Source organism: Quercus lobata, chromosome 5 (genome assembly GCF_001633185.2).
Source record: "Quercus lobata isolate SW786 chromosome 5, ValleyOak3.0 Primary Assembly, whole genome shotgun sequence".
Classification (NCBI taxonomy): domain Eukaryota; kingdom Viridiplantae; phylum Streptophyta; class Magnoliopsida; order Fagales; family Fagaceae; genus Quercus; species Quercus lobata.
In genome coordinates this window covers 72,576,032-72,602,899 of record NC_044908.1, presented here as the reverse complement: position 1 = coordinate 72,602,899, position 26,868 = coordinate 72,576,032, and the positions used below count along the sequence as shown (strand labels likewise).

Genomic DNA, 26,868 nt, shown 5'->3' with positions numbered 1-26,868 from the left:
TAACAAGGGCTTTACATGCAAAGTGGGGCTAGGCCAATTTAATCAAGCCAACTTACATTTAGCCAGGCATGAATTCAAGTAAAGACGAACCCAATTAAATTTAAGTCCAATTGGAGGAAGGAATCAAAAGAAATTTGCACCAAATCCAAGTCCAATTCGGATTAGGATTCCAGACTGCACATCAGTTAGTATTTTTGACATAACTTTCGGCTCAGATGTCCAATTGAGATGATTCAAGTTGGGCTGGAACGATAACTTAAAGGGCTATAACTTTGTAGTTTACCAAAAGTCCAAATTCTGATGTTAAATGGGCTAAAATAGTCTGTTAAGTGAAGCCTAAAAATCTGGGATTTTCTCCAAACTAGAATTCAACTTGTAATAGGATTCCTTGACCTATTTAAGGGCTCTTTAGGGCAAAATTTAGGGAGGCGGAGGCTAGTGCTAGGGCTGAGGGCTGAATGTATAGAGAGTGCGGCTACTTCTTTGGTTTTCTTCCATGACAGTTAGTTTTATTTTATTTGTCTAGTTTAATGTTTAGTATTTTATTTTTGTGTTTTCTTTCAATTACTATGAATGGCTAAATTTATAATTAGGGTTGAGGATGAAACCTTGTTAAGGATTATCAATAATATTTATGTGATTTGATTTTTCCCACAATAGTTGTTCTTTAATGATTTAAATTGTTCTTGCTTCATATCAATTGACTAAGATGAGATTCTAGATATGAGTTCAATCATGTTTTTCTCATGATTTAGGATTTTTCTTAATTAATTGAATACTTGGTTTATTAATTCTTTATTATAAAATTGGATATCACTTGTGATTTGTCTGCCAATGGATACAATTTATGATTTGATTTTTTGAATTTGATATATCTTGTGATTTGTTTGGCTACGAATACAATTGATGATTTGGTTTTATACTTAAGAAGCGAAGAAGAACATGCTTTTGATTTTTAAAATAAGGATTTTAATGATGATATTTTCCATGATAGCAAGATTGATTTCTAGATTATCATGCAGTGGTTGGGAAAAATTAATGATCATAAATATATGCTGATATGATTTACAAGGCGGATTCGAAAACCTTAATTCCTTTTTCTTGATTGTTTACATCTTTTTATTGCTTTATATCTTTTGCTTAGTTTAACTATTTGCTTAATTTTATTATTTGTTTAGTATATTTAATTGCAAAAAAAACCAGTTTTTATTAAACTAGATTAGGATTAGTTTGGTTAAGGTTTAATCAATTTTCCTACGATTATTCAAGTCCCTGTGGGTTCGACCTTGTTCTTGTCCAACTATACTTCGGTACGGTTTGTACACTTGCGAGTATTTTAAAATTTCACAACAAGTTTTTGGCACTGTTGCCGGGGACTTGGTTAGGAAAATAAATTAGGTCTTAATCGAATTTTTCCTTCTACTAGTTGTAGTTAAAATTTATTTATTTTTTAAATAAAAAAAAATATTTATTTCTTTGTGCTTGGTGTATGAGAACTTGGATACGTGATAAAAAAAAAAAAAAAATTGTCTTGTTAGTTTTGATTATCCATCCATAATGGGAGAAATAGGAGATGATTCAAAAACTCTTAGGGAGATGTTCTCACCTATAACCACCAACCCTACATCTTGCATAGTATTGCCTGCAACCACTGCTGCACATTTTGAGTTGAAGCCACAGATAATCCACCTTCTTCCTACTTTTCATGGATTGGATAGAGAAGATCCTTATATGCATGTGAAAGATTTTCTTGAGATTTGTGCTACTTGTAAGTTTTAGAATTTCACTGATGACTCTGTTCGCTTGCGTTTATTCCATTTTTCCTTGAAGGATAAGGCAAAAGCATGGCTTAATTCTTTGTCACCTGGATCTATCACTTCATGGGAACTATTGGTCACAAAATTCCTCTCTAAATTTTTCCCAATGGCCAAGACCAATGCTTTGAGGAGAGAAATTGCAAATTTTTATCAAGATGAACAAGAGAAATTTTATGAGAGTTGGGAGAGATTTAAGGACTTGATCTTAAAGTGTCCTCATCATGGTTTTGAAACATGGAGACTAGTACAATATTTTTATAATGGTTTGACTCAAACAAATCGTAAAATGATTGAGTCCATGAATGGTGGTGGATTTTTGAGTCTTAGGGATGATGAGGCATACAAATTTCTTGAGAATCTATCAGAAAGCTCACAACAATGGGATTTTTCCAATCGTAGAGAGAGATCTGCCCCTATAATTAAGAAAGGAGGATTGTATGAAGTCAGTGAAGATTTAGACATAAAAGCTAGGTTGGAAAATCTCACTCGTAAGGTTGAAGCTTTAGCTTTAGGTAGAGGGATGAATTTTGTCAATAAAGTTCAAAGTGAAACATGCTCTATTTGTGCAAGTCCTATGCATACAACACAAATGTATCCCTCCATAGCTGGTTACCCTAATTTTTATACTGAGCAAGCAAATGCACTAAATAATTATGGAAAACCACTTGCTAGTCCATTTTCGGAGACATACAATCCAAATTGGCAAAATCATCCTAATCTCTCTTGGAGGCAGAACCATTCCCCCACAAATATAGCTGGACAACAAGTGCATCAACAAAGTCAATTTCGTCCACCTACTCAAGCATTTCCTCCCATTCCTCAATCAACTCCTCAGTTTATGGCACCACCAAGACCACAATCATCTTTGGAGGAGTCTCTCAAAACTTTCATGCAATCAACTAGCCAAGCCATTCAAGAGATAAAAAGTTCCACCCATTTGAATACTCAAGCTATTTCGAAGTTGGAAAATCAAGTTGGCCAGTTAGCAACCCAAGTTGGAGAGAGGGAAAAAGGAAAGTTTCCTAATCAACCTATACCTAACCCAAAAGGGCAGTATGCAATTAATGGTTCTTTTAGTTCTATTCATGCACATGAATCTGTTCAGTCTATTATTACCCTTAGGTCTGGTAAGCAAGTTGATAATCAAGTGAAAATGCCAGAAGTGGAGGATGATGAAAATATTGTGTTAAAGGAAAAGGGAACTCATAGTTCACAGGATGATCATAGAGAAAAGAAGGGCAACTCAACCTCAATTCCAATTCAGGATCTTAGTTCTCCCCTTGATAGGAGGTTTGTTCCTAAAGCTCCATTCCCTCAAAGTTTAATGAGTCCTCAAAAAAGTGCACAATTTGGAGATATTTTAGAAGTTTTTAAGCAAGTACAAATTAATATTCCATTTCTTGATGCAATTCAGCAAGTTCCTGCTTATGCTAAGTTTCTAAAAGATCTTGTGATAATGAAGAGAAAGACAAATGTCCCTAAAAAGGCATTTTTGACAGAGCAAGTTAGTTCAATCATTCAGAATAAATATCTAGTGAAATGTAAAGACCCTGGATCTCCTACAATTTCATGCAGGATTGGGGATCATCTCATTGCGTGAGCTTTGCTAGATTTGGGGGCAAGTGTGAACCTAATGCCATATTCAGTATACTTACAGCTAGGTTTGGGGGAGTTGAAACCCACAACCATGACACTTCAATTAGCTGATAGGTCTGTGAAAATCCCTAGAGGTATTGTTGAGGATGTGCTGATTAAGGTGGATGCGTTCTATTTTCCTGTTGATTTTGTTGTGTTAGACACTAAGCCTACTCTAAATGCCAGTACACAAATCCATGTCATTTTGGGTCGCACTTTCTTAGCCACATCCAATGCTTTGATCAATTGTCGGAGTGGTGTGATGAAGATTTCTTTTGGGAATATGACTGTTGAGTTTAATATTTTTGACATAAGTAAGCAAGTACTAGACAATGAGGATATATGTGAGGTTAACATGATTGGGAGCCTAGTCCATGATACTTTCCTACAATCAAGTTGTGAGGATCCCCCAAACGCTTGCTTAACCCGTTTTGATTGCAATTTGGATACTGAAAAATCAATTGAGGAGGTCAATGCATTGTTGAATTATGTTCCTCTCTTAAGTATTGATAGCTGGCAGCCAAAAGTGGTATGTTTCCCACTTTCTTCATCCCCATTCCCATCTATTGTAGAACCACTAAAGTTGGATGACTTTTGGGAACACCAATTGATAAGTATACTTCAAGAGCATAAGGAAGCTATAGGTTGGAAAATTGCTGATATTAAAGGTATTAGTGCTTTTATGGTTATGCAAAGAATTCACTTGGAAGACACTACAAAAGCTTCTCAACATGTTTTTGACCCAGGTAAGTTACAATATCCTTGGACTAGTCCATTCATAATATGCATTATTTATCTTCATGGTGTTGTTGAGGTTTAGATGGTCCTGTTTATCAGGATTGATCTCCAGTTGTGTTAAATCTTTTTGCAAAAAAAAAAAAAAAAAAAATCTTGTTTATTTTCTGATTTTAGATTAATCTTTGTGTTTATTTTCTTGTTTCATTTTATTTTCTTTTGTTCTAGCTGATATTTGACAGAAATTAAAATTTATAACAATCAGCTTGATTAAGGTACATCTCCTCCTTCTCCTTACCTTACTTTTCCTACTTGAGTTTCTCATGTTGCATATTCATATTTTGCTTTCTTTTCATTCAAGACATATATTTGAGAGTATCATTTTTAAACAATGTTTGGTTTAGGTTTGGGGGGGATTTATATAGATTTCTATTTTTTGGTTTTGTTTTGTTTAGATGTGTTAAAAAAAAAAAAAAAAACTTTTGCCTAGCTTGAGGTTTATGTTATGAGTTCATTATACTACTCTTTCTTAAAGAATTTCATTGCTTTCATGCTCAATTCATTGCACATGCACGTAGCCACTCAAACACAACTTGTTGTTGAAGGATAAAAATGATTAGAAAATCTTGATGATAACAATGTGGAGACTATAACCCTTGTGAGTTTTGAGCCAATCATTATTTTTGGAAGGTTATTTATTGTTTCTAATCTTAAAGTTCATTTGGAAGTACGTAACATGTTTCCCTTGTTGTAGTCTCATTGTTCTTTCTTTGCTAGATTTCCCAACGATCTGGACGGAGTCTAGACTAGATTGTGATCTTGAACTATGAGCAATGGCTTTCAGAACTGGAAGGGGAAATTCTTTGTGTATTTTGGCAATAATCTTGTTAAACCTGAAACTATCCCACCATTTTACAAAGAATTCTCTGTCTAAAAGGTTCTGGTTGATTGCATAATTCCACATACTGATCCAGTGAATTTTGTACTTAATTGTTATGTGCAAAATTGCTGGGAATTGGGAAGTATGGCTGTCTACCTGGAATCTGGTGCTGAAATACCTTAATGCATCCTGGAGGGGTTCAGGGAAGTTATGAGGAATCAATCCAAACATTTCCCACCACTTGAGGAACCATGAAGGAATTGAGTTGGAGAACTTCTTGTCAAACTGCATGAACCATGAATGATCATAGTTTTTGTTCTGGTAAAACAAAACCTTTTCGAAAGCATCCATATAATCATAATAATTGTACTGGGGTTCTGATCCCTTGAGTACTGTAAGTGTTCTGAGTGAGGAGGGGTGTCCCCAATCTTTGCAGCTTACAAAACTTTGGATTATGAATTTATGATAGAGGACTTCAGAAGGGTTCTTACGATCCATGATATTTTCTACTCAGGCAGACTTTTCTTGAGTGAGGATGCCTTTATAGAATTTGATGTTCTTTTCTGGGCTTTTGGGGAGAAAATGCCAACCTGTGGGCAAGACTTCCATTGCTAGTGTCAGCGGATCTGTTATGTGGACCAAGTGAGGTTCAATATAAGAGATGTGTTGGACAAAGGGTTTCTTAATATAGGAGGATCGTCCTATCTTAGAAGGAAGAGAGGGAAGCTTTTTGGGTATGATTGGGCCAAAAGGTTCTTCAACTATGTATGGGGTGAGTGCTTTGGGGGGAGGTGTGGCTAAGGCAGAGCTGTAACTGTGTTGTCCTTGGGGCCTCTCGTAATTTAGTTTTGGGATGGTAGAAACCAAATACCTATTGGCAACAACAGACGGTGACACAGGTAGGGCTTTTGTTGGTCTGGGAGAAAAGAGTACTAAAGGGCCAGGGTTCTGGCCAGGGTTCTTTGCCTGGTCAGTATCGTTGGTGGTTTGTTGCTTAGGCAATTTTGGAGGTTGGGGCTGTACGGGTCTTTTTCCGGACATCTTGTATGGGAGTCTGCAAGAATTCACAGGTTAGGAAGTCAGTGATACTGTTTTGAGTTCCTTGTATGAATTCAATGTCAAAGTCAAAAATGGAAAGGATGGCTTGCCATCGTGCAAAAATCTGTTTTGATGCAATGTTCTGAACATCTTTTTCTAAAACATGTTTTGCAGATTTGCAATCAATCCTTAATAAAAACTTCTGATTCAAAAGATCACTTTGAAATTTTGAAATGCATAGTACTATAGATAAAATTTCCTTTTTTATAGTACTGTAGTTAAGCTGAGTGGGAGTCCAAATTCCTGAATGAAAACAGACTATTTGTTCTGGGGAAGTGGGACTGATACGTTGGAGAAGAATGCCGCCATAACCAATGTTAAAGGCATCTGTCTGGACTACCTTGAAGGAATTTTCTGAGGGAATTCCTAGGCAAGGGAGTGTCTTGACATATTTTTTTTTATTTCTTGGACAACAGAGGTGTGAATTGGGGTCCAAGGAGGAGGATTTTTCCGAAGCCTATCAAAAAGAGGCTTGCATTTTTGCCTGAGATTTTGATAGAAATTAGCAATATAATTGAGAGATCCTAGAAACCTTTGAAGCTGGGTTTTGTCTAGAATGTCATCGGGAAACTTATCAGCAAACTGGATGGCTCTGTCTATGGGTTTGATAGCACCATAACGAATATCAAAACCTAAGAACCGAACACTAGTTTGGAAAAGTTTAATCTTTGGGGCTGAGACAACCAGACCATTGGACTTGATGGTATGGAGAAATGTTCGGAGGTGTTTCCAATGTTGTGCTAGGGAATCTGAAAATATGAGTACATCATCAATGTATACAATGATGTGACTGGAGAAGGGATTGAAGATCTCATTCATGATGTTCTGGAATTCAGAAGGTGCATTTTTGAGACCAAAAGGCATTACATTCCATTCGTAATGACCAAAGGGTGTGGTAAAGGTTGTCTTGTACCTATCAGATTCTTTGATTTGTATTTGCCAGAATCCACTCTTCATGTCAAACTTGCTAAAAACTACTGCTTTTCTAAGTCTGTTAACTAAGTCTCTTTTGTTAGGAATAGGGTACCTAATCCACTCTAAGACTTTATTAAGAGGCTTATAGTTTATGACAAGTCTAGGGACTCCTCTTTCAATCTCAGCGTTTTTTTGGACATAAAAGGCTGGACAATACCATGGTGACTGAGAGTTTCGGATGATTCCTTTCTTAAGAAGATCCTTTATTTCAGCTTTACAAGTATCCATAAGTTCTTGACTCATTTGGATAGGTCGAGCTTTGATAGGGATGTTCTTTTCATGGAAATCTTTGACATAAGGGAGAGCAACCTCGTGTCTCTTTCTATGCCAAAATGTTGTAGGAAGATCAGAGCAGACTTCCTGCTTAAGTTTTTCTTCAAACTTTCTGATCTCTTTTTGGTAAGTTTTAGAGGCTAATTGTTTATCAATTCTCTGGTAACTGAGTTCATCATTAAGATATTTGAGATGCTGGGTTTTGGCATTAATAAGGTTAAGGGTCTTGGAGATAGAGACTTCGGGGAGACTATTGATGTCTTTAGGCTCTGGGCTCCTAAGAAACTTAAGCCTAATTGGTTGGCCAAAAGGATGGGTAGTGATTTCTTCACTATCCGTGATGAAAAGGTACAATAGACATATGAAAGGGTTTCCTAAGATGACCCTATCTGTCATATTTTTGACAAGAACAAATGTGGTTTTAAAACACATATTGTCTTGGCAAACATGTGCTTTTGGGATTTTGAACTCAATATGCATTTTTCCTCCACTTGCGAAAGTTAACCTTTCTTTGGTTTTCCGGAAGTATTTAGAGGGAATGATTCCTTCTTGGATGCAGTTGAGATCAGCACCTGAATCTATCAAGGCTACTACCTCAAATTCAAAATCTCTACTGATGACAATCCTAACTTTGGAGTGCCATTTCTGGAAGTTAATTCTACTGATGGTTTGCAAGAACGCTTCATTGGTTGGTTCTTGTTCCATATCTGCAGTAGGATTAACTGTTTCATCTATTTCTTCATCAGAGGAGTTTTGTAATGAGGTGTCTTCCCCATTGTCTTGATGAGAATTGCTTTCTAATTGTTTGACTCTCTCTGGTCCATGAGATTGTAATCAACCCTAAGGATGGTTAATTCTTGCTTAAAGGTTCTCACTTCTGATTTGGTATCCTTAATCTCTTTCTGGAGATCTTGGACGGTTATCTCTTTCTTGGATTTGGTAAACCTATTGTAGATCTTTTCCAAATCAACTTTGGGTTCTTGGATCCTAGGTTTGGATGTACTGGCTTCCTTAATTAGGGTTTTATGGAACTCACTGAGTTTTTGAGCTTTGGTGACTAGGTCTTCGATTTGTTTTATGAGATCTAAGAACAGCTCTTCTTGTTTAGAAAGAACACTAATAGTCTTGTTCCTACAACAACTATCTTTGCAAGCTAGGATTTCATCTATGCCACTAGAGGAGCTAGAGGAGACTCTAGAGGGTTCAGAAGATGACCTATACAACTGGTGTTTCTCTTTTTCACTAGAATTATTTGAAGACTCACTATCTAAGCGGTCAAGTTCTAAGAGTTTGAAGATTTCTTCTTTACTGGTTTGGTCAATGATGAGGGTATAGATAAGGGATTTGGCATTAGCTTTACACTCTTTCTAGAAGTGACCTCTTTTTCCACACTTAAAACATTTTCCTGATGTTTTAGGTATGAACTTTCCTGTGGATTTGGACTTTCCTTTCTTATAGAAATCATCAGTTTTGAACTTCTGTTTTCTATAGTACTTAGAGGCTGTTTTCTTCCTATGGGATTTCTTAGAGGGTTCTTTTCCTCTGTGTTTGGATTTTCTTTTGTGAATGGCTGAAGGTTAGCCATATTGAGTACAGAAATTTCCTATTTCGTACTTGGCTTTGCTCTTGTTGGCTTGACTTTGGATCTTGAGATCTCTACACATCTTCATTCCTTCATTTCGGATTGTGCTAGAGATGTCTCCATAGGTTAGGTTATCATAATCTATGACACCTAAAGGGCTAGCAAGAGTTTCTTTGACCTTTTGTCCAAATAATGTGGGTAAGCTATTGATGAACTTCTCCTTCCAAAATGGAGAGTTACAATCGCTTTGTTTTCTTCCTATAGGAGTAAGTAACAGACAAAGGGGGTGAGGGCCGACTGAGGCCGTCTGGGGGTGGAAGCATAAATAAAAGGTTACAGTTGTGAAGGCTATGACTATAGCGTTACAAGTGTAAACTTGAAAATAAACTGAAAAAGCCATCTGTTTACAAAGTAAAGAGAAGGGAGGTTTCTAATCTCTGGAATGGAGACTGCTAATTGGACCTGCTGAAGACTGAAGTAAAGGGTTCCTTAAATAGCTGGAGGAAGCCTTGGATTCTTTCAGGAGATTGCTGGAATCACGGAGGGTGAATTGCTTTTACTCTGGGTGAAAATCTTTTCAGCCGAAAGTAAACAGTAAACTGGATGATTCTGTCGGGGCACTGTTTGATGAACAGTAACGGTCACTGTTCATGAATAGTGATTTGTCCCCTTACTTTTCTAAATAGTGATCATGCATAGTGTTCTGGGACTGTGGATGAATAGTAGTCTGTCTGCAACTTTGTTGGTGCGAGTACTGTTCTGGAATAGTAACCGGGTTGCAAAGGTGGTTCTTAAGCTGTTTTGGGGCTTCTGGAGCATCCTGGAGCTGTTCTGAATTGCCTAATCGCTGTCCAAGTTATAACCATCATAAGGATCTTGAGAGCCTGAAATGGGTCAATAATGGATAATTATGGCCGGCCAACTTGATTGAATATAGACAGTAACTTACAACTTATTATCGGCCAAACTTGGCTCTGATACCAAAAGGGGGTAAGTTACAGACAAATGGGGTGAGGGCTGACTGAGGCCGTTAGGGAGCAGAAGCATAAATAAAAGGTTACAGTTGTGAAGGCTATGATTATAGCGTTACAAGTGTAACCTTTTATTTATGCTTCTGCCCCTTGATGGCCTCAGTCGGCCCTCACCCCCTTTGTCTATAACTTACCCCATTTTGGTATCAGAGCCAAGTTTGGCCGATAATAAGTTGTAAGTTACTGTTTATATTCAATCAAGTTGGCTGGTTCAACCGCCATAGTTATCCATTATTTTGTGCATTATTCATTATTTTGAATATGTTATCCAATGCCTTCTCTCAAGCTAACTACAACCAAGGTTTTGAAACCCGGACCGTTCATTGAACCGTAAAAGGAAGAGGTTCAAGGTTTTTAAGGTCGAACCGAGGTTGAACCGAGGTCGAACCGTGATGACGTCATAATTAATTTAATAATTATTTAAAATATAAATAATTATATTAAATTAGTAAAAATATTTTAAAAATTAACTAAAATAGTGCAATGTGCAATTAAATATAGAGATCTATTCCTATCAAATATATATATATATATAGAGAGAGAGAGAGAGAGAGAGAGAGAGAGAGAGAGATCTATTATTCCTTTATAGAAACAAAGAAATCTATCTTTCAAATGTATTTTCTATATCATAATTCATAACTTTAAGAAATATTAAATCCTAGTATTTTTTACGTTGATTAATTAAATTTGTGATAATATCTAATAATATAATAATTAGAATAAAAAATATATATATTAAAAATGGTATTTGTATAATTGTGTTGCATGTCCGCAACATGGCACTTATAAAATTACGAATGCATTTATTTTTTTAAGAAAAATAATATGTTCATAACATTTTCACAATATTTTTATAACAAATTCTAAGTGACAGATTGTTACTAATTATTATTATTGAAGTAAAAAATTAATTTTAGCGTTAGGTTCAAATTTAAACTAATAACAACTAACTACTTATAATTTATTGTGAAAATATTGTAAAAATATTGCGAACGTAACACCTCTATTTATTTAATGTGATGAACGGATGATATTTGTATTGCATTACAGGCAACGTGGCCCACTGGTAAGATAAGAATCAACTATTTTCTTTAAAATAAAAACAAAACATAAAAAGTTAAAATTCCAACCACTAGCAAAGCAAAACGTGGAACTCCATTCAATTCACCCACCTACCCCACCTACTACCTTGACCACATCTCTATCTTCACTTTTGGCCACTGAAGCAGTGAAGCCATAATTCATTATTTTATCTTTCTCCTTTTTGTTGTTCTGTGAGCTCTTTGTCTCAACTTTGGTCTTCGTCCTGGAGTCGCCTACATCTGCTTGCTGGGTTTCTTCTCTACAATCAACAATCTGCTCTTTCATCAGTGGTCTCTCTGTGTTCGTATGATACGAATCGTATCTGTGTTTGTGTTTGTGTTTGTGTTATCAATCAAAAAGAGTTCCTTCTCTTGATTATCAAAAAAAAAAAAAAAAGCTGTCTCTTCCTCTGCAGCAGATTTGAAGATTGTGAATCAGTGAAGCTTAAGCACCTCCAAAAATTATCAGATCTCTTCTGATCTTTGTTCTTCTTCGTGTTCTTTCATTTCTTTTTATTTCTTCTAGATCTGATCAAAACTTCATCCTGGTGTACCCAAAATTCATCGGAAAAGCTGAAGCAAAAAGAAACCGTTCGACCCTCAAAAACCGGTCACGGTTCTCAGAACCGCACGGTCCGACCACGGTTGGTACGGGTCCCTGCCTTTTTCACATTGAACGGTTCTTGATGCTAAAAAAACCGTAAAACTGAGCGGGTCACGGTTTTTCCGGTCGGACCGTACAGTCCCGTCCGGATTTCAAAACCATGACTACAACCTCTTATTGCCACAAACTCTCCACAACGCTAACACCCTAAAACGCCCTTCTCTCGGCTGACACGGGTGAACCAAGAATCTGATAGGTACAAGACAGCCTTTACCACACCCTTTGGTCATTACGAATGGAATGTAATGCCTTTTGGTCTCAAAAATGCACCTTCTGAATTCCAGAACATCATGAATGAGATCTTCAATCCCTTCTCCAGTCACATCATTGTATACATTGATGATGTACTCATATTTTCAGATTCCCTAGCACAACATTGGAAACACCTCCGAACATTTCTCCATACCATCAAGTCCAATGGTCTGGTTGTCTCAGCCCCAAAGATTAAACTTTTCCAAACTAGTGTTCGGTTCTTAAGTTTTGATATTTGTTATGGTGTTATCAAACCCATAGACAGAGCCACCCAATTTGCTGATAAGTTTCCCGATGACATTCTAGACAAAACTCAGCTTCAAAGGTTTCTAGGATCTCTCAATTATATTGTTGATTTCTATCAAAATCTCAGGCAAAAATGCAAGCCTTCAAATTACACCTAGTATAACTCTAAGTCATATTACACAATCCAATAACTTGTTATAGAATTTATATTTTGAAAACCCTACTATTAAATTACATATTCTATATGTTCTTAACATTCATGCCAATTTTCATGTCAATTGGATGTTATTTACCATTTGATCTATAAATTCATCTTTTATGCATTATTTTAAACTACAAAAACTTGAATTTAAAAAATTGATTGATGACATGGCTATTAATCTTTGATCACCTTAAAATTTTGCAAGTATTGCGAATATACGAAGATAATGTAATCTAATAGTAGATTTGTCAAAATTTACATCCAATTAAAAAATATTAAGTAGTGTAATATTATTTAGAATTACATCAGATATAACTTGGACTCAACCCACATGTATGTATGTGTATATATATATATATATATATATTTTTTTTTTCTTTTTCTTTTTCTTTTTGGGTTGGTGGGGTTGTAGAGGTACTTTTAGGGTTTATTTCCTGTTCTAAAATTTGGTGCTCAGTAAGTTTGACTTTCTATAGTTTCTGATAGCTTATTTGTTAGACATACCAAGACATGTTTTTTATAGGTTATTCTTTAAACGTACCAAGACAAAAAAAGAAAGAAAGAAAAGTTTAATTTTTATTTATAAAAAAAAGAAGAAGAAAAAACTAGTTTTGTAACTTATTTGATAAAATATGAGACAGAAAGCAAAATCTTGGGAAAATTATACTTTACCCCCTTAAACTGTACCCTAAATTATACTTTGCATCCTAAATTTTTGAATTCATGTTTTGCACCATAAACTATGATATTTGTAACACTTTGCACTCTAACATCAAGTTTGATGTTAGTTTGGATGAAAATTCAAAGTTTAGGATGCAAAGTGTAATAAGAAATATAGTTTAGGGTGATAAAGTATAATTTTTCTTTTATTTTGACGTTAGAGTACAAAGTTTAACAAATGTCATAGTTTATGGTGTAAAACATGTATTTGAAAAAGTTTAGGATGTAAAGTATAATAAAAAATATATGTTTCTCAAAAAAATAAAAAAAAATAAAAAATATATAATATAAGATGGTAAAACTTAATTTCTCCCAAAATGTTTCAAGGAACATATGCAAATTCATGGCTTCTTGGCCCTTTATCTTTCCCCGTTCTCTATTGGTTCTTGTAGAGTAGCTTCAGATTAATTAGGTGAGTATTGGATGAAGAATGTAGCTATTTGTGGAATTGATTCACTAGATTGAGTGACTGAAAACCTCAAATTACTATATATGTGGGAATTGGATTCAGTTCCAGTAAGTACTATATGGCACGGCACACATGCATTTGGTTCTTTTAAGAGACCTGCCTGAAGATCAATCCCTCAAGCAGGGTTTCAGTATTTGGGCATGCATGTAGTCTGAAGAATAGTCTATCATCATAAAACCCAGTTGTGACTTTTGAGGTGGATGACTCCCAACCTATTGGCTGACTATTTTTTTTTTTCCTTTCTTTCTCTTTGGCTTAGGTCCATTGGCTAACCCATTCCTTAATTCATAACATTCAAATTCAAAATCTTCCCCCCTTGTCTTGGGTCTCTCATGCGACGTGGTAAAACTTGGAAACTATTAATTACTAAAACCCTTGGTTGCTTAACTTCTTCTATTACGTATAATGCAATCTGGCTCTACTGAGTCTACTATAAGGGGTCAACATCTCCAAGTCGAAAGCATGTCTTACTGCTATATACGGCTTTTTCATACTACATTTCCACTCAGCCAAATCATAGATTACTTGCATTCTAAATATCATAGATAATACCCTTCGCCTTCAGATTAATTTTTTGCCAAGTATTGATGATTTCATGGGAACTGCCATTGACTAGAACATTACTTTTAATTGAATTTAATCAGTTAAGAGTTATGTCCCCATCTCTATAGGAGACTGGTTTGATCCAAGTTTTATATTTGTTTTTTGCTAAGTCCTAGTTTTATAATTCTTGACATGGTCTTTCCTTGCATAAGTATATTTATTATGGTCACAATAGAAAAATTTGTGAAAGGACTCTTAAAGTTTGTGTTTCTGCCATATTTTAGAACTTATAAGTCCACAACACCTTATCTAGACTTGAAAAATAGGACATAACGTAGTGTTTGGGTTCAATCCAATTAAATTCAGATAAAAAAAATGGAACGACGTCCTAAATGGATGGTAAAACCTATGACTCTAATATGATCTTTTCGAAGATCAGGTCAACTTAATATGATCCTTATTTTTTTTACATGAAAAAAAAATAATTTTTTTGATATATTGTCTTTTATTTTCTTTTCAATACAAATAAGAGAACAAAAAAAAAAAAAAAAAAAAAAGAAAGATATTCATAAATAAAAGTTAAATAATACATAAATTCTTAAGTTTATACTGTCTAAGGTTTACTAAATTGAAGCCTTCAAGCCTCGACCTCATTAAGAAATAATATATGAATATTTGTGAGAAGAAAAGAACTTAGAAAGAAAGGAAATAAAGAAGAGCAAAATGTGAATGTTACACTAAGTTAGAAAGCCAAAAAATGGTAAAAGGAAATGATAAAAAATTTATCTTCGAAAAAAAAGTATTCAACTTGTGTGACTAGTGGGTCGACTCCAGCCAACATTATAATGGGTCAGGCTTAAGTCAACACTTTTTTTCATGGATTCAAAAAAATCCCTACCTATTCCAATATTTTTTCTTTTAGATTTGGACATGTAATTAGGTTGGTACTTCCTATTATTTCCATCAAAACTATCTAGGTTTAAATCCTTCCTCTTGAGCCTGGCTCCCACACTATATTTTTAGTTTTATATAACCTGTTTAACAAGTGATATAACTTATTTAAATAGTAGGTGTATATATTTATATGAATCAACACATAATGATTTTGAAAGAAGTTGACGTGTTAGTATTATTTTCATGACATTATCAATGATACTATTTAAAATTTTGAATGACACCAAAATTAACGTAATATGTAAATAGTTATGAAAAATATATCATTTTATTTTTAGAATACTAAATATTTTTAAAGTAATATGTAAATAGTTATGAATAATATATCATGAAAATTTGTATGCGCGTAGGACGTAGAAAGTGGAAATTGTACTAACCAGTAACCAGTTTCTTTTGAATTTTCCGCTTCAACCAAAATGGGCTTTCAAAATAGACTTGGAAAGGTATTACAAACTACAAATAGGTTGGGTTTGACTTTCAAAGGTCTCGCCAACAGCCAAACCCATTCAACAAAGTCCACTGCAACTCAATCCTCAAACCCCAAACCCCAACGCCATTTTATTAAGCACAAGAATTAGTAAAAGAGTTCTAACCAAAAAAAAAATAGTAACAGTATTTTAAGAGCATTTGTTAATAGAATTAGTAAAAGAGTTCTACCAAATTATAATAGAATTAGTAATAGTGTTTTTAGAGCATTAATGCTACAAACACAAATTATTTTACTATATTTTTACAAATTGTTGATGTGGCTTTGGTAATTTTTAAATAATCATTAATAAATATAAATGTGATGTTAGTGGTGGACCCATATTAGAATTAATAAGAATTTGCTGCATTAATAATTTATAAAAATGTTGTAAAATAGTTTGTGACTATGGCATTACTCTTTGTTAATAAACTATTTTAAGAAAATTTTAATATCACTTTCATGAAAAATATATAAAACAGTAAAAAAAAATTAAGTTTTTTTTTTTTTTTTCTTATAAAAAGTTTCTAAAAATATTTCAAAAACCAATATCGGGCAAAGTTTAGCTATAAAATTGGTTATAGCCTTAGGGTACAACCTTACTCAATATCTTTTTATTGGAAATGAATTTTGACAAATTCACCATTGGATCACATCTTCTTTTTATATTTTCCATACTTGCAAAATTTCTAGAAAATTATAGATCAATACCCATATCATTAATAAATTATTTAAATTGTAAGTTTTTATAGTTTAAAAGTATCCATAAAATATAAACTTATAGATTATAAAGTAAAGAATATTCAATTGACACAAAATTTGACATGTGTATTAAGAGCAAAAAGAACATTCAATTCAACAGTTAGATTTTCAAAAAATATGTATTAATGTTTATTTTATTAAATAAGGTTGTAACTTTAGGCTACAATTAATTTTGTAACTAAATTTTGTCATGTCCTTAATATTAGAATTATGTAATAAAATGATAGAATTTACCCCCTCTTAATACCTCAAACTTTTGAAATAATTAGTAATTTAATATGTTATTAGAGTAAAAGAAGGAGCTACAGTCTATATGTGAAGACGAGTATTAAAATTACATAATTAAATAATTAAATTTATTATATTCTAATAGTTTAAACTTTTTTGTTAATTGTAATTTAACACTTAAAAAACAACATCGGTTAACTTTTTCTTGGTAAAAAACCAACCAGAAAAACAAGAATATATTTAGCCAAAAAACAAAAGGAAACACAACTATATGCTTAGCACAATTCTGATTTAAAGGATGATTTCCAATAGGTTTTGGACGAAAATACCAATGCTGGCTGGGCCTGTCGGCCCAACACTCAAAACATTGTCCAAACGAAAGATATTTTGGAACAGAGAGGCATTGTAAATTGCGCTCATGGTCTGTCAGTCAATGACAGTATGGCATTATTTTTCAATGGCAGTATAGCATTAAAATTTTTTTTTTTTTTGGCTGAATGACAGTATAGCATTATTTTGTACTAGACTACTTGGACCAATAATAACACAGGAGTAAGGGAGCAGTTTGTTAATAATAATTCACTCGCAAAATCTCAAGGAGTTGGAAGCAAAAATCGAGCTCTGGGTCAATGGCAAAGAAGGGTTTGTTGAACCAGTACTTGTTGCAGCTTCAGCATCATCCACTGAGAACCAAGGTCTCACTCAACAAAACAACACATAATTTTTGTTCTTTTTTTGGTTATCTGGGTTCGTTTGAAGTTTTGATTTTGCTTAATTTTTCGTTTGACCCATGTTTGGTTGCTGAGAAATGAAGAGGAAATAGAAGAAACATGAAAGTTTGAATCTTTTCCATTGTTTTTCTTTTCTGGGTTTGGAATTATATGACACGAACATTCAGCTGAATCAGGAAAAATGTCAAATTTAATTTTCTTGTATTATTTCTGTGCTGAAAGTGAATTATATATGTATTTTTAACGGCTATAAATTGGGTTTTACTTTTTCTCTGCGATTAATCAGTGTGCAATTTGTTATTTAAATCAGGCAATTACAGCAGGGGTGTTGTCGGGGATCAGTGACTTGGTTTCGCAGAAGCTCACTGGGATACAGAAGATTCAACTGAGAAGGCTTGTTCTCAAAGTGGTAAAGCTCTTTCTCAATTCAATTTATAGCAAAATTACTTATGTTGTCAATTCAATTGAAGATAGTTATATTGTATAGTATAAAGCTTCTTATTGTACATGTGCACGTATGCATTTTTTTTTTTTCTTTTTTTGATATTGGATTTTGAGGACCCTTTGGCCTAAATTGATGCTAAAATCTCAAACCAAACCTGTTGGTGCTCTGTGTTTTGACACCGGGAGATTGAGTCTGTTCCTAATTTGAACATGAAAAAATAATGAAGTGAATGTAGAGGATGGGAGGACAGTAAGTAGTGGCTTTAGTGAGTATCATTTCAGTTGGTGCGTTGATATGATACTCTGCAACATTAGTTGTGGCATTAAGTAGGGTACCATTTATCATCTTTAGAATAATCAGAATTCAGAAGATGCTCTTTGTAGTTAGTAATGCTAAAATCTTGGCAAATATTTGTGGTAGATGCTAATGTGAACTAGGTCGGTGCTAGTGCTAAAAAGAAAGAGAAATTTTGATATCTGTGGTCTGTAATTGTAATATCTTATAAGTTATGTCGATATTTATGCCTGAGAAAGTTATGATTTATCATTGACCAATGACCATAATTTATATATAGTGCAATGAATATATAGACCTGGTATGTTCTGGAATGCAGGAAAATTTACCCAAAATACTAACATTTTAATTTGCCCTGTTCAACCATAGGCAAGATATCTTGAATTACTTTTGGACTGAAAAATAAATACACCTAAGAAGAGCAAGTTCTCAGGAAGTAGTTCCCCTAATTGCTACTGTTAGAAAATCTTGGTATCACTTTTTCCAAGTTCTTCGATCATTTGTACTACCACATGATGCAGCACCGAAATTTAAGTACCTGGCTGAGGATTGGGGGATTTATTTTATTTTTGTTTTTTTATTTCCTCCTCTGAAACTTGGTGTGAGTGTGTTGGAATGTAAAGTTCATGGCTTCATGCTCTATATCTTTACCTGTCCCTTATTAGGACTTGCATACTAACTTCAGATGATGTGAGTACCGAATGAATGTGGATAATTGTGGAATTGTTTCATTAGTTTGGATGCCCGATAACCTCAAATTACAATGAGGGAATGGGGTTTGGGACCTTTAGGTTCAATATAAATTAATGGTATGGCATAAATTTGGTTCTTCAAGACCTGTTGGAAAATCAATCCCTCAAGCAGGCTTTTGGTATTTGGGCATGCAGTCTGGAGAACTATATAATCACCAAACCTAGTTGTGAGGTGGATGGATCACACCAAAAGCATGCCACCCTAATGGAAAATGCATGGCATGAATTGCAAGTCATGCTTGCTTGCGATGCTCATGATTGATTTCAATATAAGAATTATAAGTGCAATTATTCTCTCTTTCCCATTCTGGCGGAGCTGGTCAACTGTATGGAGAAGCTTCAAAGGGATTTCTTATGGAGTGGTATTGGTGAGGAACCTAAATTCCATCTGGTTAGTTGGGTTTAGATTTGTGGACAGCTTCAGTTTGGCGGATTGAGTGTTCAGAATCTGAGACCAAGCATTATTAGGGAAATGTTTGTGGAGATATGGGACTGAGAGAAATCATCTATGAAGGAGGGTCATAGAGGTAAAGTATGGGAGTGAATGGGGTTGATTGGTGTACAGAAGGGGTGTCAGGTCCTTATGGCGTTAAGTCTCTGGAAATCCATAAGACAGGAGTGATTGACTTTTTCTCAGTTTATACAATTCGAGGTAGGCAATGGTACTAGAGTAAAATTCTGGCATGATTTGTGGTGTGGTGATTGTCCACTTAAAGAGGCCTTCTAGGAGTTAATATAGAATTAGTTGTGGTAAGCAGTCTCTATAGTGGAGGTTATGCATTTCCCAAATGGGAAGCTTCATTGGGATGTGTAGTTCTTTAGATCAGTCCAAGATTAGGAATTGGAGTATTTGATACTCTCTGTTGGAGACTAGCCAAGAGCCAGGGTTTTGAAGTGCGTGGGTACTACCTTTCCCTCTCTTCTATTATTGGCATGTTATTTCCTTGGAAGTTGGCTTGGCTTTCGAAGGTTCATCCGAGGGTAGCTTTCTTCTTGTGGACTGCTGCCTTAGGGAAGATTTTGTCTTCTTATTATATATGGAAGAAAGTTATTATCATTGTTGATTGGTGCTATATGTGTTAGTAGAGTGGGGAGTCAGTGGACCATCTCCTTCTTCATTCTCCCATAGCATATGGGCTATGGTCAATGGTTTGGAGTTTGTTTGGTCTTCTTTGGTATAGGCCACAGAGGGTTCTTGATTTGTTAGCAGCTTGGCAAGGTGCCTTTGGTATGCACCATAATATAGCTTTTTGGAGGGTTGTGCTGTATTGCAATATTGCATTATGTGGTGTCTTTGGAAGGAAAGAAATGTGAGATGGGATTTGAACAGTCTATTCTTGGGATTAAATCTCTCTTTTTTTACACTTTACTGGATTGGAGTGTAGCTTTTAAAGCCCTCCACTGCTCTAAATTATTAGAAATGCTTGAACATTGTAATTTGAAAGAGTGATTGTACTACTCCTGAGTACACCCCCGGTGTACATGAGTGTTTCCCTTCTAATGAATGAAATTTCATTACTTATAAATAAAAAAATAAAAAAAGTGCAATTATTATTAGGTGACAATTTATGTCTCTGTTTAAAAGTTAAAACTGTTAAAAAAAAGGTTGATTAAAATTGTTTGGATGTGTTTGAATGCACTATTTGTTTTACCTGACAATATTAATGTACTAAAAATTTAAAGATGCTAATTTCATGGAGTTGTATATATGTCAACTACTTATATTTTGATTTTCATGTTTCTATCTACTGTTTCATCTATCTTTCCAGTCTTACTTCCTAATTTCTAACATAGCTATCTGCAGCTTTTTGGAGTCTTATATCTTGGACCTTTTGGGCATTTCCTGTATATTGTACTGGACAAAATTTTCAAGGGCAAGAGGGACTCAAAAACAGTAGCCAAGAAGGTATGCTACCCACCCTCATGCTCTGGTTGATTACTGAGTGGGCAGAAGTGATGAATAGCTATCTGGAATTTTAGCATAATCATTGCAAACCAAAATACTGAAAAAATTTCAAATTCTCAATTATTTGGTTTTTATCTTCACAACTATATGCCACTTTTCCTTGATGTTCATTTTAAACAGAAGTTTGCTTTCCTATTTATATATCCAAGACTGTATGAGGTTAATCAGGTACTGATTATCTTGAAATTAGGAGTTAGTACTCAGAGCCTGAGTAAGCAGCCACTGGTCATTTAATCTATTAAGTCATCCTAGCCTTGAAGAAGAACAAAGAGGTTAATCTAAACTGCCTTGTCAAATTATTTCAGGTGGTGCTGGAACAGTTGACATCTTCACCTTGGAACAACTTGCTCTTTATGGTTTACTATGGGTTGGTTATTGAGGGTAAGTCTATCACATATAAGTGTTATATAAAGAATCCAGACACCGAGACATATTAGTGGAGCCAATAACAGATTATTCGTAATTGTTTTTAGAGTAATCAAATGTAATTTCTTCCCTGGGTCCTTCCTTAATGTATGCAGTATTTCTTTTTCTTGGTTGGGAGGGGGGGAGGTTGGTATGGAAAGACATGCCAGGTGCATGCAATATATATATAGGATTGTTTCTATTGTCAGCTCTTAAATAAATTTAATGTCAAAACAACTACCAAGTTTTCAAAAACAATCAGCCTTAAGAATATATATATATATATATATATATATTAGGATTTTTCTGGTGTCAACTCTTAAATAAATTTAATTGTCAAACATCTCTCAAGTTTTCAAAAACAATCAGCCTAAAAGAAGCATGTAAGTTACATATGAACTATCATGTAGCATGCTATAAAGTTGTACAATTTACTGCTTGTAATAATTGGAAAAAGGAATGTGAATGCAGGAAGACCCTGGACGCATGTGAAAACTAAAATTAAGAAGGATTATCCATCAGTGCAGCTTACAGCTTGGACGGTATTGCTCTGTTCTCATTATGAATTCTTGTAATACATTTCGTGAAAACATGAATTGTATCCTAATGTTACCTTAATCATTTTGAACAGTTCTGGCCAGTTGTTGGGTGGGTGAATCACCAGTATGTGCCGTTGCAGTTTCGTGTCATTTTCCATAGCTTCATTGCATTTGGCTGGTACCTATAACTCCCTTCTGCTCTACTTATGTGCATGAATTTTTGTCTTAATTACTTTTCATTTCTGTTAATTGCCAAAATGAAAGTGGTGTTTCTCTGGTGTTTTCCTTTTTTTTTTTAATAAATTTTTTAGGGGAATATTTCTGAATCTACGAGCAAGATCCATGGCATTGACAAAGGCGAAATGAAAACAAGGAAATTGAGTCTTCAGATGGGACAAATGCACAGTTTGTGCTAGCTTATTCTTTGTGGCTCAAAGATGATGTCTAAGCATTCATGTATTTTTAAATAATTGAATATCAATCCTGACTCTCTGTGTGGTATCCGTGGATTATTTATCAATGATTTCATGCTTCACTAAGCATTTGTCATTTGTCATTTTAAAATTTTTTCATGGGAGTGTGCAAACAAGAGAATTGACAATTGGATTGCTACAAGTTTATGTCAATTTCAACAACCAAGGATATGTCAAAGATTGCTTTGCTTCCATTCCGAGGTAAGTTCTTGCCTGCTAGCGAGCCCACAAAAGCATGTGAGAGTGACAGTCCCAAGAAATAAAAAACATGTGAATCAATAAATTCTTAAATTTACTATTGTTGTATGCAGCATTTCTATCAAATTTATGTAAAATTCACATATACACTTAGGTCCCTCTTGCATATACTTGCATGATGTTGATAATATACCACCTTGAGTTTTGAATGTTGATCGAACTCTGGGACTCACCTTATATAGTTGAGGTTTAAATATAACATAAAGACCATAAAACATTATGTCCATAAGCTCATCAACACCTAAGAGCAGGGCCTGCTTAGAAGAGTCTATAACATTCATTGCAAACTGAGTCCGAAAATTGCCAAACTGTTTTGGTAATAAGGGTGGTTGATTCTTTTTCTGGAATTGTTTGGCATCGGGTACCAATTGTGGGGTTTAATCGTTTTTAATGAACAAACAAGATGAATTATCCTGGGCATGTGAAAGTGGTGTGCATTTTATGTGCGCCACAAAGGTGGTATTAAAAAAAGGGAAAAAAAATTAGAAGGATATGTAGTTACTATTTATTAAATATATGTTCGTAATTCATAGTTACAGATATTCAAGATTTGTGGATTGACAATGTACTGGATGTTCAAGACTTTCAGAAAAGATGTGCAAAACTTTTTGGGGATATCTGAGTGTTCTATTTTCTTCATTTGTTTTTGTACTAGAATTAAAAAATCGATATGCTCAAGAAACAAAATATCTTTTGAACAAAATCAATGATTATTCAAGCAAATCCATGTTATATAAAAAGAAAAAAGAAAATCATGCTAATATAATATATATGAGTTTTTTTTTTTTTAATTTTTTTTTTTTTAATTTTTTTTTATTTGGTAAACTATTATATATGAGTTGTGGGTTTCAGTTAACTCAACTAGTAAAAATTTTTATGGTTGAATAAGAGATTTCAAGTTCAATTTCTATCTACACTAAAAACCGATTGGTGTCTTGGTACGATAATAAAGAGCACTCATCAAGAATGGACACCATAAGTTGAAGTTCTCTATATATAAAAATATAAATATATATATATATATATATATATATATATAAATTTATGAGTTTTTTTTTTTTTTTTTTTAAGTTTTGAGAGAGGTATGCCAAAGAACGTGTGGGGGTCAATTAATCAGGAGGTACTGTTAAGACTGTACTAACTGGGCCTATGACCCAATTTGAAGACATTAGTCAATTCGATGATATCCAGATAAGATTATAAGGGGAACAGAGTAAAGAGAAAAGTAGAGATAATATGAGATAATCCTACGAATGTCCGAGGAGAAAAGCCATCTCGGCAACAAAGGTCCGAGGTCAGTAAGAGTGTTATATCATCATGGACTTTCTTCGAAGTTACATCACAACTAAGAGTTGGACATTGGACAAGGGGTAAGAAAGGGGAAGGGCAACAAATATCTTCAAAAAACTGTTACCTCCGCATTAAATGCCTCTCAACTAACCCTCTGACCGCATTAATGTGGAGGTGATGCCTGAACAGTGGTCAAGCAGCCTTACAGCTACTAGTTGCTGGTTCTGGGAGGTGTTAGATGAGACAGCAAAGAGTATCCAAAATCTAACCTACACGTGTATGGTAGGGATGATACCAAGATTGTAGTATATAGCATGAGAAGATGTACTAAAAAGAGGATCGGAGAAGAAATCAAGCAATTTTTATGATAAGACTATGAACTCTTATAACTTTGTTGAAAAACAAGATAATATAATATAAGCTCTTCAGGCCAATCCGAGGACGAACTTTCTTGTCTTATATGTGTTTAATAGCCTCAAATTAACCAATTTTATCGTCTTTTTTTTAGAGTAGATCTAGTTCTTTCATCTACGCTCTACAAATTTATTGTTTGAGCAACTTGGACTACAACCAAATCCTATATTAGGTCCAATCCAATTTCAGTCCTTATAGAACGTTTAGCTCAATGTCTCAAACAAATTTTGGATAAGATTTGTTTATATTTATTGGTATTTCATTCTCCTGACATATTCCCTATAAAAAGTGGAGATAGCTCGAAGAAAACAAAAAAGGGAACAAATGTGAATGGTGGAGAAATATGTTGAAATAAAATTATGTCACCAGTGATTCGTGATTTCCATGCATTCTTTTTATATAATAAATATATTATATTGGATTAATAATTAAATGCAAGTGGTCTAATTCTCATTGAACTCTTTATATTTATTTCAAATATAGAATGGTTGAGGCGACAGTTTTTTGTCTTTAAGTCGTTGGATGTTTCAAGGTTCTACTCGTTATCGGTGTTACAAAGTCAACATAAAAGACCTCAACTCTGAGCAAACCAAACTGTACGAACAGTGCAATACTGCAATCTCCCAAACCCAGATTATACGGTAAGTGGTGGTCTAATTTCTAAAGCCATGTGTAGAAAGCTCCAAACCCATGTTTTAAGGGGTTCAACTACACGGTCTACATTTACGGAACAAGAGATTTAAAGGGTTGTTTGTTGTGTTTGTGTACAGTAATAAAAGTAGTGTGAAAGTAATATTACTCGAGTTATAATCTGTCACCTAAACAAGTTGTGGAAAAGATTGCAGTCTCTTACATAATGCTCTTTAGTCTTTATATATAACAAAGCCAAAGGACAACTCCACCCCAATTCACCATACTCATCTGCTAAGTCAAAAACATTCACAACACCATCGAAGCCGGCCTGGAGAAGAACTCAATAAAAGACCATTATTAGATTGTGAGCATGTCAATCCTTCAAGCTCCAATATTCTTGTACTCAATGGGTCCATTTTCATCATGTAGTTGTAGAAGAAGTATTAGAGCCACAGCCAATGCACCCAAAACCCAGATGAGTCCTCTTTTTATACCAACAATCTTTAGTAGAGGCTTGGCTGAGGAGCTGGAGAAGGATCACAACTCTGTGATCAATCTCAATACTTGTAAAAGGCAGAGCACAAATCCTCCGGAAGCATTGGTGGTTGCTAAGTTTTATGCAATCATGGAGGCTGTTGCTGATAGAGTGGAGATGCATAAGAATATCGGAGCACAACGTGACAACTGGAACCACCTGTTGCTAACATCTATTAATTCAATAACTCTGTCTGCTGCTATTATGGCTGGACTAGCAGCAATTGGAGGTACTGGTACACCTCTTGTGGCACTAAAGGTATCTTCTACCTTGCTATATTTAGCAGCCACAGTCATTTTGGTGGTGATGAACAAGATACAGCCTTCACAACTAGGTGAAGAACAGCGCAACGCTGCTAGATTATTTAAGCAGCTTTATAGAGAGATGCAAACAACTATGTCTCTCTACAAGTTGACTAATATAGATGTGATCAATGAAGCAATGGAGAAAGTTTTGGCATTAGATAAGGCATATCCACTTCCTTTACTAGGTGCGATGATTGAGAAATTTCCAAAAACTGTGGAACCAACAGTGTGGTGGCCTCCAAAAAGACAAAGAAGATTAGAGAGACTTGGTGAAGAAATAGATGGGAATGGCTGGGATGGAAAGTTGGAAGAGGAAATGAGAGAGATTGTTGGGGTTTTGAAGAGGAAGGATGTGGTTGAGTACTTGAGGTTGAGTCAAAAAGCCTTGAAAGTTAACAAGATCTTAGCAATTTCTGGCCCTTTATTGACTGGCCTTGCGGCTTTAGGGTCTTGTTTTTTGGGCACTACTCATGGGGCATGGGCTGTGATGCTTGCAGTCATTGCTGGAGCTTTGGCAAGCGTGGTAAACACATTGGAGCATGGAGGGAAAGTTGGGATGGTGTTTGAGATGTATAGGAGCAATGCTGGTTTCTTTAGGCTCATGCAAGAGATTATAGAATCAAATATAAGTTTGAGAGAAGAGAGAACGGAGAACTATTTAAGATAAAGGTGGCACTACAGCTTGGCAGGAGTCTTTCAGAACTCAAGCATCTTGCTGCATTATCTTCTTCAAAAAAAGGGGAGGAGGCCATTGAAGAGTTTGCAAGCAAGCTATTCTGATGATATAGTAGTTCATTAATTTATTTGAATTTTTTTTTATGGAGAGAAAATTTACTTGATAATTATGTGATCTAATCTTGTACATAATGCTACTCTTAAGTTTGGTAAACATTAAAATTATTTGGTAGGCATTGAAAATTAGTTCAAGTTATATTTGGTGTAACTTTAAATTATGTTATATTATTTAATATTTTTTTTATTAGATGTGAATTTTAACAAATTCACACTTGAATTAGACTTTTTTTTTTTTTTTTTTTTTTTTTATACTCTACATGCATGCAAAATTTCAAGCCATATTATCAATCAATTATTTAAATTCAAGTTTTGGTAGTTCAAAATAATGTATAAAAAATGAGTTTATGGATCTAATAGTAAATAATATCTAATTGGTCATGAAAATTGGTATGCATGTTAAGAATATATAAAACATGTGA

The 26,868-nt window shown here is 34.5% G+C and overlaps 2 protein-coding genes, 1 non-coding gene and 1 pseudogene across 3 annotated transcripts; 3 read left to right on the top strand and 1 right to left on the bottom strand.

Moving 5' to 3' along the window:
* Positions 1 to 1,557: 1,557 nt before the first annotated feature.
* On the top strand, positions 1,558 to 3,417 carry LOC115991079. Its single transcript, XM_031114826.1, has 2 exons — positions 1,558 to 1,737; positions 1,831 to 3,417. The coding sequence occupies exons 1-2, from the start codon at positions 1,558 to 1,560 to the stop codon at positions 3,415 to 3,417; spliced, it is 1,767 nt and encodes a 588-aa protein (XP_030970686.1).
* On the bottom strand, positions 1,937 to 2,045 carry LOC115993403. Its single transcript, XR_004092944.1, has one exon. It is a non-coding gene; the product is annotated as a small nucleolar RNA R71 (small nucleolar RNA).
* Positions 3,418 to 17,073: 13,656 nt separating the features above from the next.
* Positions 17,074 to 22,295, top strand: LOC115988517 (peroxisomal membrane protein PMP22-like). Its single transcript, XM_031112084.1, has 7 exons — positions 17,074 to 17,309; positions 17,656 to 17,754; positions 20,641 to 20,742; positions 21,108 to 21,183; positions 21,679 to 21,749; positions 21,839 to 21,924; positions 22,058 to 22,295. Exons 1-7 carry the CDS (start codon positions 17,244 to 17,246, stop codon positions 22,110 to 22,112), a joined length of 555 nt encoding a protein of 184 aa, XP_030967944.1. The 5' UTR covers positions 17,074 to 17,243; the 3' UTR covers positions 22,113 to 22,295.
* Positions 22,296 to 25,184: 2,889 nt separating this feature from the next.
* On the top strand, positions 25,185 to 26,434 carry LOC115989149 (annotated as a pseudogene).
* Positions 26,435 to 26,868: the final 434 nt, after the last annotated feature.